The sequence below is a fragment of the Protomyctophum parallelum genome (genome assembly GCF_964188405.1).
Source record: "Protomyctophum parallelum genome assembly, chromosome: 19".
Classification (NCBI taxonomy): domain Eukaryota; kingdom Metazoa; phylum Chordata; class Actinopteri; order Myctophiformes; family Myctophidae; genus Protomyctophum; species Protomyctophum parallelum.
The window spans coordinates 32928490-32942340 of NC_139717.1; the positions used below are offsets into that span (position 1 = coordinate 32928490).

The 13851-nt window shown below is 41.6% G+C and overlaps 1 protein-coding gene across 2 annotated transcripts in view; it reads right to left on the reverse strand.

Annotated features, from left to right (window-relative positions):
* LOC310876764 (mRNA-capping enzyme-like) overlaps positions 1-13851 on the reverse strand; it is a 98798-nt gene that overhangs the window by 70492 nt on the left and 14455 nt on the right. For both annotated transcript variants that reach the window (XM_083790409.1, XM_083790410.1), the window contains one exon: positions 409-544. In XM_083790409.1, the coding sequence (XP_083646535.1) occupies positions 409-544 (136 nt within the window). The remainder of the gene's footprint in view (positions 1-408; positions 545-13851) is intronic.

Here is a 13851-nt window from a genome sequence, read left to right on the forward strand (position 1 = left end):
CCACATTAGAGGTGTCTGAGCAAGCAGAACTAGAAAGAACAACAAGATGGGCTCTAAAAACAGTGTGGCTCCCATGTGGACCTCAGACTTCCTCTGGACGGTCTAAAACGCAATACACGCTCCTTCAGACGTCCGATTCTTTGTGTGGAAAGGAAGGTGACATTCTAATACCATTCAGAACCTAAGATTTTTCGGACGATCTTGCACCCCCAGATGTCCAGATGTTCGAACTAGTTCAGAAAGCCCGTCCGAAACGTATCTTTACCAATGTCAAAATGAGCATGTATTGACATCTATTGTCAGTCATCTATGGTATAAGACTATACATTTGGACAGACGGACGGACGGACGGACGGACGGACGGACGGACGCGCACACACACACACACACACAAGTAAGAGCGCTCACCCCATCCAGTAAAGTGTTGGCTAGGTGGACACGTGGATCTTTGCGAAATGGGAACTCCAGGTTAGCTATATGGAAGACTGCGTTGTCTCTTTCAATCATGTACACTTCATTCTTCCCATGGATCAACATCATGTACCTGTTGTGGAGAACAGAAACATTATGTACAGAGAATGTAGTTAGAATCAGAATAGTCTGTTCATACAGCTCCCACTTCCTACACAAATTTGTGTACTGCAAAGAGAAATTTACATTTACATTCTAGGCATTTGGGTCTTTCCAAGAGAGTCTTACAAAAGTGCAAAGAATCAAATGAGCAACGTTCACCCCTCAATACCCAACGCTGAACTAGGCACTTACCAGTGGAGCTGTTCAGCAGCCAACAGTAAAAGACTGTGGTTGTACTGGGAGTGTGAAGTAAAGTGCTGAAAAAGAGCATCTGTGTTCTGCAAAAGTACCCTGGATAAATACAGGTTTAATAAAGGCACTGAGTCTATGTCACTGTATAGAGCACCAAAGTCTGACGTCAATATCGGTAGAGGCCGCAAATCCATGTGTTCATGTACTTTTTATTTGCATTGTAATCCCCATAGGGGATTTTAGATTGCCTCATATAAAACTGTGTTTGAAAAATAAACAAATCATCCAGGCCGCTTCACTCATGGATATGAAGAATCAACTGACTGAGAGAAAACACTATAGTAAAATTTTCGCTAGTCACTCATATATATCATATATGAGTGACTGTCATAAACGATCTTTTTTCTTTTATCATTTTTATCCCACGATATTGGAACCCATTTTTCACCCCTGTGTCAATTATCTAATGTGATCCTGGGCTCTACACACCCTCCGCCAACCTAGTCCCCATATATGGGGGACATGGGGAGAGCAACGGACTTGAACACATGCTTCCTATATGCCCGAGTGTCCAAGTTTCCCTGGTTGGACGTAGCGTGTGGAAGGACACGTTATTCCAACCAGTTCCTTTCCCCTCCATCTGGCCAGGGAAAGGCAGTTTAGAGACCAGAATTACTGCATGTTTTTTGTGAGGGTTCCTACCCTAGGGGACACGGGGAGAACATGCAAACTCCACACAGAAAGGCCCTTTCGCTAACCCCGCCTCGGGTATGGGCACTGATGACGCAGAGGAGGAAACACGGCGCCAGCACCCACAGCGTCCCGAGCGGGGATCGAACCCAGGACCTTCTAGCTGTGAGGCGACAGCACTACCAACTGTGTCACGGTGCCCCTCTTATTTATAGTAGATATTAAGATCACCCCATGTTATTCTCCATAGACAGATTACTTCCGTGAACCAGGGGAATCGAGGGGATGAGAAAGTGGCGTCGTCAGGACTTCGGCGCTCTATTATCGAGTCCTACAGGTTAGTTAAAGGGTAGAAGAACTAGGCCAGTGTGTTCCAGTTCCACCACTTGGTGTTGCTTATGGATCAAACAGGCAACAAATACGATTATTTAATGTATGATGCAATTCTAGTGTATCTTTATGGTAAATTAACGGGAAGGTGCAACTATGAGTAACAAATTAATTTATTCATGGATGTTGGGTATTTCTTTCTTCTTTGGCATGCATAGAGCATTTACAACATACAGCTAGTGTAGAATGAGACGTACAGTATGTATGCAGTCAGCTCAGCAGTGTCTCATAAAGACAGTGTTAATACAAGTAAGACGCGCAAACGCGGGAAGCGAACGCAGCTCGTGTGTGTGTGGTTGTTTGTGTGTGTGTGTGTGTGTGTGTGTGGTTGTGTGTGTGTGTGTGTGTGTGGTTGTGTGTGTGTGTGTGTGTGTGTGTGTGTGTGTGTGCTACAGCTGTGCCCTCTGGTGGCGGGCGGGTGGTGTCACAGCGGGACAGACACACAGACACACACACAGACAGACATGATCTGCAGGGTCTCATAGTTAGTGCTCACTGCATTCGCAACCACAGTTCCTAACTCCACAAGTCTCTTTCTGAATAATGTATTGGCTTCAGATACTGAACAAATCAAAGACATAGAAATGAATGAGTTGTGAATTATTCAGTTGAAAACTTTTTTACTACTAATTTGTGTCGCTATCATCAAGTCTTGGACTGTCTAGCAGTGAGATTGTAGAGGCTGGTCTGCAGTAATGCAGAAGTAACTATTAGATTATATCTTAGATAGATAGATAGATTGGAGAGGCTGGTCTGCAGTAATGCAGAAGTAACCATAGTGAGATTGGAGAGGCTGGTCTGCAGTAATGCAGAAGTAACCATTAGATTACTGTATATCTTCAAATAACACATGTTCACCAGGCAGGGGCACATTTCATCCATGCCTTCTCAGAGATATAACATATAGTAAAAGTAGACCCCCTCCCGCATTCATTGCTTCGTATTTTCTGAAATTATGTGGATATATTATACAAACCACATTGGTTTGTGGCAGATTAATTCATATAAAACAAGGATAAAGCATGGAGCTCAGAATTTGGGAGATGGAAGAACCAGTGGGGATATTACTTCTTAAAATGCTCAGAGATGGCCGATTTATCAGCAAAAAATGTTTGTCAGAATTGTCAATTTATCAGCTAAAATATACCCTAAGCATTTAGCTGTAATTAGTAATTACCTGCCATTATGAAACAGCTTTCAATAGCCATTAGGTGAATATATTACCACACTTAGTCTATATTGTATTTGATGATGGCTCAGTGAAGGAGCTGGTGGGGAACGAAGAATCAAATAGAAACTAGAAACATTCAAACCTCATCAAATAACAGAACATGTAATCAGCTGATCAATTTCCAACTCTGATATGATGAGAGTCCATTTAAGTGAGAAATCAAGCGTGTGTGCATGCGTGCGTGCCTTCCACTCCAACAGGAATTAGACTGATGTGAAATTGTATTCAGATTTACTGTGACTGCATCAAATGCCATTGATTAAACTAATGTGTTAGAGTCAACTCAAATTGGAAATTAACTAACCTCGAATAAACCTATATAATAAATATGATTTAAATTACAAGCCAAATGAAACCAGCTTATAGGAAAATATATCAATATTATATCTGCATATTTAACTTGACTGTAAATTTCAATAAGGTCTAATGCAAAATTGTGTTTGATATTGTTATTACAAAAAATAAAAAAATAAATAGGTCTATCCATAACAAAGGACTATGATTTTCTTCTGCACAAAGATCATTTTTTGGTCTGACTCTGGGTGGCTGTTCAGTGATTACACTGCCATTTAGGCTGCAAATTGCATTATTTGAAACCAATGACTAACATGTAGGACAGCACGGCATTCAAAAACACTGATTGTCAACAAACAAACACATTTGTACTTTCAAACATCAAAAGAGTACCGGTACTTCAGGATGAACAAAGCTATACTGACAGAGAAGAACCAGTGCATCCCACCAAATGCTTACCGTTTGGTCACAATCAATCTGTGTTGGCACAAACCCTAAGCTATTTCACAAGGGAATGAGGGGGAAATCAAAACAAATAAAGTAATCCTGCCTTCTGCAGGTCCCTAAAGCTAAGAAGAAAAGGATAGGTCCACGACCTAGAAGAATTAGACATCGTTGAATATTGAGAAGGACTGTGTGATCTAAATGCTGCACGCCTCCGGAGAATATTTCCCAATTTCACAAACAATCTGCTGTCGCCTGCTCTCACCTCTGATGCAGAGCCACATTATGCCAAGAGGGCTGACAAATGCTCCTTCTCAAAATACCAAGTTGGCAAAGGAAGATGTTTCCATTCAGTCTCTAAAGGTCAAGTATCCTAATCAGTGTGCCTCAAAATGGAGGAAAACTGACACCACTTTAAATTAGGGCGTTCATGCAAATAATGGGCACAAGTTATTCATGTCACACTGGATACACACAATAGTAGGGATGTACAACTCTTTGGGAAAGTAAGTCTGTAGACAGATGGATAAGAGATGAATGGCGTTCCCCCACTGCCAAAAGTTATGCATTTGTCATACCTGCTGTGACACAGCAATGCCATTAAAACATAGAATAGATTAGATGCAATTAATTTGAATTCGATGTCAGGTGGTATGGATGCAAAGCCCTGGATGCAAGCCAGGAATGGGTTAGCGGGAGAATACTTCACCATCTGACAACAGACAGCCTGGAGATGGAAATATTTGACCGTCTTTTCTATATAATGGATGTGGTTTTAAATGAAATTATTAAAATCACTTTGACTACACACACACACAAAGTTGTAATTACAATGTATATATTATTTGAGTGCAACACATTCACCTGTCTGATAAAACACTTCTGATTTTCCAGGCATCAACGACTGCAATGGTGGACAACTCACATGCAATTCACATGCACTCAAACAGCAAAGTAATGAACAGCTTTTATCTTTTTAATGGAAACCAGACATATAATCTAATAGTCATTAGAATGAGATAGTTGTCCAGCCATGCAGGGCGGCACCAGCAGTAATAATAGCCGCCCAGTGCGTCCACACACCCTCATCAGTTTGAAAGATCAATACAGCTTGACCCTTCTTCAGCAGAAAACAAAGGAGAAAACAATCCCAGTCCCTGTGATGACAAAACAGTGTGCTTACTGTGCTATCCCTGACTCCAGGGGATGATTTGATGGGGAATGAGGTGGAAACCCTTGCCTCCGCTTTTGATACCCCTCAGTCATTCCTGTTTATCACCAGAGGGGATATGATTTGTCCTTGCTTCTGGTCGACTTAACATTTCTCTTTTCCTTGTGGAAAATGTCCCTCCTGCTGTTTGTGATCGGTGCTTACCGCTCCACCCTGTGACGTTATATGACAGTCAAATTGACAAATGTGTGCATATCCACCCCTCCCTCCCTTATGACGTCATGTTGTTGACATCAGACATCATGTTAAAGGCACCGCTCACTTGTATGGCTTTCGGAAATGACGTCATGTGACAGCCAAGTCTGCTACAACACACACACACACACACACACACATATATATATATTATCCCACAGATTTTTTTCTCCCAGTGTCAATCGTCTACTCTAGTGTAATCCTGGGCTCTACACTCCCTCTGCCAACCTGGGGAGAGCAACGGACTGACCTCATGTTTCCTTTAATGCATGCATGCTGACAGTCAGACATGTAAACTTAGGGTATTGGGCACTGATGGGGAGGAGAGAACACACCCACAGCGGTAATAGAAACCAGGACCTTCTAGGTGTGAGGCAACAGCAATACCAATTGCACCACCGTACTCCCTAGTCAATGGAGTTTTAGTGTTTGCTTTAAGCAGTGACATCATGTGGCAGCCAGAATCTCTCTAAAGTATTGTTATGGTGCACACAGTGCCACACACTGCCTTTAACCCTGTAAGACCCAGCGTTGCTTTTCGGTAACATTTTTATTTTAATTAATTACTTTATTATTTTTTTCTGTTCTTTTTTCACCTAAACGTCATCATTGATGTTCATTGCAATGCCATTGCAATGCCATTGGTCATGATATTTGCATATAAATACCCCCCACAGAGGCTGAAATTCACACAAATGAAAAATGTCTGGATTATTAATTTATTATATTATTATAAATGTGCATAACATTTTCATCAAACTTTTTTTTTTTTTTTTTACATATTTTTTTAACATCAGTCCTAGTAGTACAAAGTAGTAGTAAGGTTGAAATCTCTTTTTTGCAAGTAGAAATATATCCGGGTCTTACAGGGTTAAAATAAATATGAAGAATCACACCTGTGTGAAGTGAGGGGCACTCTAATCATCGTACATGATCTTTTTTTTTGTGGCTTTCCCCTTTATGGCGGGACAGACAGTAGGCTGACAGGAAACAGAGAGAGATGGGGGGATGACATGCAGTAAAGGCCGTCGGTATCGGGAGTCGAACCCACGGCACACTGCCAGACTTGGACTACCGGCCAAGGTGCCTGGACCGCTGAGCCACGGCCCAGGCCATCGTACATCATCATTAAGAATGGTGGTCCCTTATTGGCGAAGGGTGGCCACCGACATACCCAGCCGATTTTCTCAGACACATATGACGTAAATTCTCCATTCATCGTCAATGACATTTAATGTTTGTGTTCAGAAAGAATCTACACTATAGCGCTTTAAAGGAGGGGCTAAAATTATAATCACACAAAAGAATACCACAATCAGACACACCCAGTCCCTTATTCATGCAAGCTCCACCTGCTGTTATCCGTCCCTGTTGTCTGGTGGGTGCTGTGAGCGTTTGATTTCATCCTTATCTTGTGTCCTGTTCCCCCGAGTGCTTTAGCGCTAATGAGGCACAGGCGCTGTGTGTCAGCTTTGCTGGCCTAGCCCTGTGGCCTGACCGACAGCAACCTCCACCCCCTCCGAGCCCCGAGCCCCAACCCCCAGCAGCTTTACACATCATTAGCGTAGGGTCCAACAGAAGGGGCTGATTGACAATAGTAAAGGCTTGATTTATACTTAGTTCTGCGCAGGAGTCACGCTCCTAAAATAGCAGATCTACAAGATCACACCACGCTGCAGCATAATTAAGTATAAATGTGGCATACATATACCGTACTACCATCCAGTGTTAAATTGCTATTATAGAGGACCTACAGGCTTGTAACGGGTCGAATGGCAACACATTGTGAGCTTGCAGATCACTTGTATCACAGCGTATAGGGCTTAATAGCAGTTAATGAAACCTGCCACAGATGATTACATGTAATTGTCTGATCACAGCTTTGACCATGTATCCTACATAAAAATTTAGATTTTTTTCCACAAATTTATTTTGGATTCATTTAAAAGTCATTAAAATGTTACAGAATTTACTTGAATATATTGCAAAACCTATACAGGGAGCATGGTTGATTTGGCCATCTTTATAGCCGATGTAAGGTGTCTGGTGATAATAAAATAAGGAAATTCGTCGTGTCCCTCCCGAGCTGTATGTCATTTCCACAGATCCACCAAAGGGATCCTGCAACATACAAGCCCTTTGTAGAGACATACGAGCTCATTTTAATGCTCACAGATAATATATAGCAGCAGGAATAAAGTCAACCGAGCCGGCCGGGTCAATTTGGTTACAAACGCAAAGTTAAATTATTGAACACAGTCAACGTCAGCATCTAACTCAAGATCGACAGACAGCCGATTGGCTATTAGTGTGAAATATACACATTTATCCCATCTTATATTATATATATTATTATATAGGAGTCACCGGTGGTGGGGAGTTGGATTATGACGGCGGGGGAGTGGAAAACCGTGGGTCCATTGGTTCCTCGTTACAAAAATGTCTCGATTCTTCCGACAATATTTAAGTAACATAATTCCTGGCCTGCTATAAATCATATCATTTGTGAGCCTTACAATGAGTGTGCTGCAGGTTCGACTCCCGATCCCGACGGCCTTTACTACATGTCACCCCCCCCATCTCTCTCCACATTTCCTGTCAGCGTACGGTCTGTCCCTCTAAAAAATATAAAAAAACGGCGAAAGCCACAAAAATAAATCTTTTATTTTTTTATTTTTATTTTTTTTTCTTTACACTTTCTACAAAGGGCTTGCATGTTGTGAGATCCCGGTGGCGACTCTGACGAGACATTGATCTTGGGACAATATTGGCGAATCTAACAAGACTTTATTTTCCACCACTGGTGACTGATCTGTGTTTGTGTGTTTAGGCTACTAGTGCTGTACGAATGAAATGCAGCATAATACAATTAAGGCAGGGTCGTGCCATTTTCTAGGCTACCGCGCTAACCACGGGGTTACAAAAACAGACTGCACGCTTCAATATATTTGACATAATTCCTGCTGGGATCCACTCGTAATTCCGATGGCTTGTCATGGAGCTGGATGAATAAAACCAAACCAAACACTACAGCTAAAACCCAAAATGATTCCGGGGCTCAACGCTGATTGATCAGCTGGCATATTGATATTCTATTTTACTTTGTCAATCATTTCTGTATTTGCATCGTGAAGAATTTCCCCCTTATCGCAAGTTTCAACTTCCAACATGAAACAAACTTGTTTTGTTTTGCTTCTTGTTTCTCTCCCCACGGTCGCCACCTCCTCCCACGACGGTTCAATGCCCCACTCCCTCCACCCCTCCCACCTAGACTGAGGTGGGCGGGGATAAGTGGTGAGGAGGACATTTTTGATATTGCAGCTGAAATGGCTTGAAATAGTATCCTGAGAGAGGATGAAAATCAATGATTTGAGTGGTTGTTTAGACTTCAGTGGGTATAAAAAGGTATTAAAGGGCAACATTTATATAATACATTGGATTTTAAAATACTTCAGTTGACTGGAATCAGTCTCACAAGGGGTCTATACCGCCTTTTTTACTACTTCAAATGTCTTCAAAATAGCTGATCAACAAGCTCACAATGTGTTGCAAAATGATGCTTTGTGAGCTTGTAGTTTTTAATTTTCTGCGAATGCTCACCATGCCCAGAATAGGGAAATAAGGGTTTGTGTGGTTCAGGACTCCAGGAGTAGATGTTTGGCTGGGTACAATAACCGCAATACCGCGTGTAAGGCATACACACGTATTGAGTTCACCCAGTTTTCACCCGTGCCAATTGCCTAAGCTGTATATCTGGGAACTACTCTCCCTCTGCCAACCGGAGCCCCGAACTGATCTCATGCTTCCTTCAATGAATATAGTGATTTATTAACACAATAAAAGAAATCCATATACCGCCCCAGCCCTAGTTATACACTGGCTTAATCTTTCCACCGTAGAGACCTTCTCACAATCATTATTAGGTGATACAGCACCATAAGCACAGTCTCCCTGGTTTTAGCTTTAAAAATCATCAAATAAAGAGGTAATCTTCAACAAACCTTACAAGCTCTATCCGTATGAATGCAAACCATAGTTCAGAGGAAATCAAATTTGCAACCATTATTAATCGTTTCCTTATCTTTGTAAGTGTTGCTATTGATTGAAGTCTGGTGCACCTGCACCATACTGTAAGTGTCATCAAAAAACACTCAAGGCAATACAGACAGACCAGAGGGCCAAGAATTCCATGATAACATTCAACCTCTCCAAACAGAAAGAAAATACAATTTGGCACTTCAAAGAGACAGTCGAAAACCATCGATTTCCCCATTCTGGGAGAGAAACTCAACAGAAAGTTGGTAGTAGTGAGGGGTTGGTTAAGAGAAAATAAACACAGCCAAGTCCTCACCCAATTTAACATAAACAGATTTATGTTAAATTTTGGTAAAAACAAGTGAATACAGCGAGTAAATAAAAACAGAGTTGCAACTATAGATTTTTTGCTTTTGTTTGTACTGCTGCACCCCTACATAACGTTTACTTTGAATGTTAAGGTTGTGAATCCAAAATAACTTAACATTTTGAACTGAGAATTAGTACTGTGTGAAATTATTTGTAGAATGTCGGATTGTCGGTGCACATGTGTGGTCAATCTATTCTAGCCTTATTTAACTTAACAGGGAAGCTATGAGTGAAATGCATTAAAACCGCACTGAATTATTCAATCTCTAATCCAACAAGCGACTTACCTACTTGGAAAGTTTTCTTATCTTCGCCTAAGCAACAATGGAAGCTGGAGGGATTTAGAATATGCAATATGTTTCAGAAGGCCTCCGCTTTTGCAAACAATCTTTGTGAACCACCTTGAGGGACACGTTTCCCATTAAAACTCCACTTCATGTCTTAAAACATGCCACAGGCTAGGATGTAGGACATTTAAATTATCTGCCCAATCCATGAGGCAGGATGAATTAAACTAATTGAGACAATATGTAAAATCTGAGAGAAAACACAAATCCTCAAAGTTCATTAGTCTCATTTTACGCATGGCATAATTCCAGGCCGTGACCACCCCACACGTTACGGCTTATGATTCAGCACTTGCCCTTTATCATTACAACACGGTCACTAAGTCATATTAATATGACCTGCTACACTGTAAGAAGTTGTGATTAACAGCGCCACCAATGTCCTTATACGGTGAGTATGCAGATCCACTGACAGATGACCAAGGGAGAGCTCACTGCCATCTGTCCTGGCCTTGTTGTATCCACCAGACCGAAGGCAATGGCTCTCTCTAGAGCCATTCAACTAAACGGGTCTTTCAGATTTCTCAGACTCCATCCTGATTGGCTAAGATTGGCTTCCAAAGTTCGCAAGATGCTCAATTTCAAACAAAATGCTGCAAATCATGAACACATTGTGTGATTTCCATGAAATTGTGCACGCACATTCCCACTAGGCCGAGGAAGGAACTCAGCCTCATGGTGGCACGATAACTGGCCGAAAAGTGTTTTTACCTCTAACTGCACGGATCTGTGGATAACTTTGTATGCCAACTCCCTAGAGGCCAAGGAAAAACCTTTGCCTGGAATTTTTCACATCTGCTCTTTATAGCGCCACCAGGAGGCCGACATATGTAAAACACATTTTCTAACATTACTCAAATCACGCAAATCACGCAAATCGGTACACATGCTCGCAAATCGGTAAACATGCTCTCCATAGTCATGTGATCAAGACTGTGCATGCATATTCCCACTAGGCTTTGGAAGAAATGCCACTTGACAGTTTTCAAATCAGCCTCATGGTGGCGCTACAACAGGCCAAGCCGCGTGTCACACACACACACACACACCCCTACCTATGCCAGAAGAGCACTTTTTCTAGTTATCATTCCTTTCTTAACAAAACACCCCGGAGGATAGAGAAGACTTGGCGAATGGGTCTGCTAGCAAAAGGTTTAAGATATTTGCAGATTGCACCGTTTAAAATGCTCCCATCCCAATTTTCAGCTCAAACAAAGGAAGATAATATCAAGGCTGAGAACAGTATGCCCCTCCGAAGGAGAGAGTAAGATAAGATAAACCTTTATTAAATCCAGGGGGAAATTCAGGTAACGGTCATTCCATTACAGCCTCGTTTGACCAAATTATAGGCACAATGCCAAACTTGCATTCAATTTGACAAGAGAAGCTGCAGTACATCACTTCTTACAACAAAGTTCCTCAAAACCAGTGTCAGACATGATGCAACCCGCAGTGAAAGTTTTACAAAGATAAAAGGAAATGCACACAGCAGGCCAGGCATAGTCCGTCTTTACTTTCAGGCTAATAATAACATTATGTATCTGCTGGAAGGGAAATGGGAACCGAAAACCCAGGTAGCTATTACTGTCAGATTAGTAAAGTCCCATATAACAAATCAATGAAACATCGCAATTCCGTCTCATCCTTTCAAAAAATGTTGACAGCATGTGTGCGCGTGCAGCAACGTGCGTGCGTATGTATGTGTTGACCAAATTATTAAGCAGCTTTGTGACAGCTACACAAATAACTCCAAACATTTCTTACACTTACTTGAATTCTGCAAGTGGAAAGGTTCTAACTGCTTACTCTATTGAGGGTTTCAATCTAATTCTATATATCCATTATTATGCTACCTGAATAAAATACATCACTCGATGTAGCGATTCCAAAAGACAATCCAACAACGCAGAATCAGAAACCACCAACACCAGCAAATGTGGAGCCTTAACGAATAGCTTCAATTCCAACTACATATTCTAGGTTATTGTTAAAGACCCAGTTAAATATGGAAAATTAACAAAAACAATAATAATAATACTAACTACAAAAAGTGCCCCTCGGGGCACACCGGCAGAGGTCTCCACCAGGGCAGGTGAGGTTGTGGCCTCCTGGTGGCGCTATAATAAGCCAATGTGAAAAGGGTGCCATTTCTTCTTACGCCTTGGATGGCAATTGGATGATTTGAGGCATTTTGTTCCAACAATGTGTTTTGCAAACATCCACCTGTTGGTGGCGCTATTAACAGGCCAATGTGAAAAGGGTGGGATATATTCCTCAGCCTAGTAGGAACGTCTGTGAAAGATTTCACGTAAATTGCACGCTGCGTTCATGATTTGAGGCTTTTTGTTCAAAACGGGCCAATCCTGTAAACTTTGAAAGCCCATGAGCACATGACTATAGAGATACTGTGTAACGATTTGTAGGATTTTTGGACAAAATATGGAGTAGTAATATAAAAAAGTGTTTTACAAAAGTCGGCTTCCTGGTGGCGCTATAACAGGCCATACTGGAAAATTTGGGGCAGAGGTTCATCGTTGGCAACTTGGCATCTAGGGAGTGTGTGTGCAAAGTTTGGCATCGACCGGGTTAACGGTGCCAGAGATTAGCTGTACACAGACGGACGGACGGAGTGCAAAACATACTCTCTCCCCAAGCCCAGGCCTGGTGGAGACAAACAGCACCTTGCAATACTAATCTGGAGAATTCACTGAGTAGTTGAAAATGTTAGGATATATCACTCCTCCATTTAGTTGGATTATTTCCCTAACTACATTCAGCCAAGGTAATTATACAACAACGGCAAAACACACCGTCTGAGCTCCATGGAATGTAGAACCTGCCACGGATATATAGATATATATATAAGCCTGTGACATGATCAAAATATAGACATGAACAAAGTCAGTCGGGAATGGGATGTATTATTGAGAATTCCCCTCTTCAAAGTCGGCGCTCGTAGCCTCGTAAGTGATGTCACTGAAATGTGACTTTGTAGGCGCCGTGTGTCTATTGACTGAGTCGTCAAAACAAACATTTACAGGATGTGGGAAGGACAATCACTTGGAAAAGTTCTGGTGCAGTCTGGTCTTTCTTTTTTGTCAAAAGACCATAGGAAAGTGCAAAATGTTTTGCTCACACGTGACCAAAATTCTGTCCAGTACTTTTTCTCTTATTCTCTGAATGCAGGTGCAGGGAATAAATACCGTAAGTAGGGATGGGAATTATAGATTAATTAATTAATTGATAATTTTTTGATAACCTTATCGATCGATTAACCAGTTAGTTGTTAAAGGGTAAGACCAATTTTTTTGAGGTTTGGGTTGTGTAGTTACAAGAAGTGGACAAGAAATAAATTACTGCTCCAGTGATTAGAAATTGATAATTCAAAATATGCTCCTCATTGACTTACATTGTAGCTAAAACAGCTCTCAAAGTCACTCTTTTAGTATGTAAACAAACACAAACAATGTTGATTTAGACAATATAGAGCATCACCAAAACTCATGTGGTTTTATTTTTTCATTAAAATGTTATCTTCCTGTTGATTTGTCCATTTTATTGGGAAGAAAACCCGGACTGGATCCGTGGATCCGGATCCAGATCTTCAAATAGTAAAATCAACAGGAATCTAAAATAGTTATGAAAAAATAAAACCACATGAGTTTTGGTGATGTTTTTTGCGGCTTACGCCTTTTATTGGTTTTTTGAAGGGACAGACAGTAGGCTGACAGGAAACGGGAGAGAGATGGGGGAAGACATGCAGTAAAGGCCGTGTCGGGCTCGGGAGTCGAACCCGCGGCACACTGCGACTGGATTACCAGTTGGGTGCCCAGACGGTTACGCCACCGCCTGGGCACGTT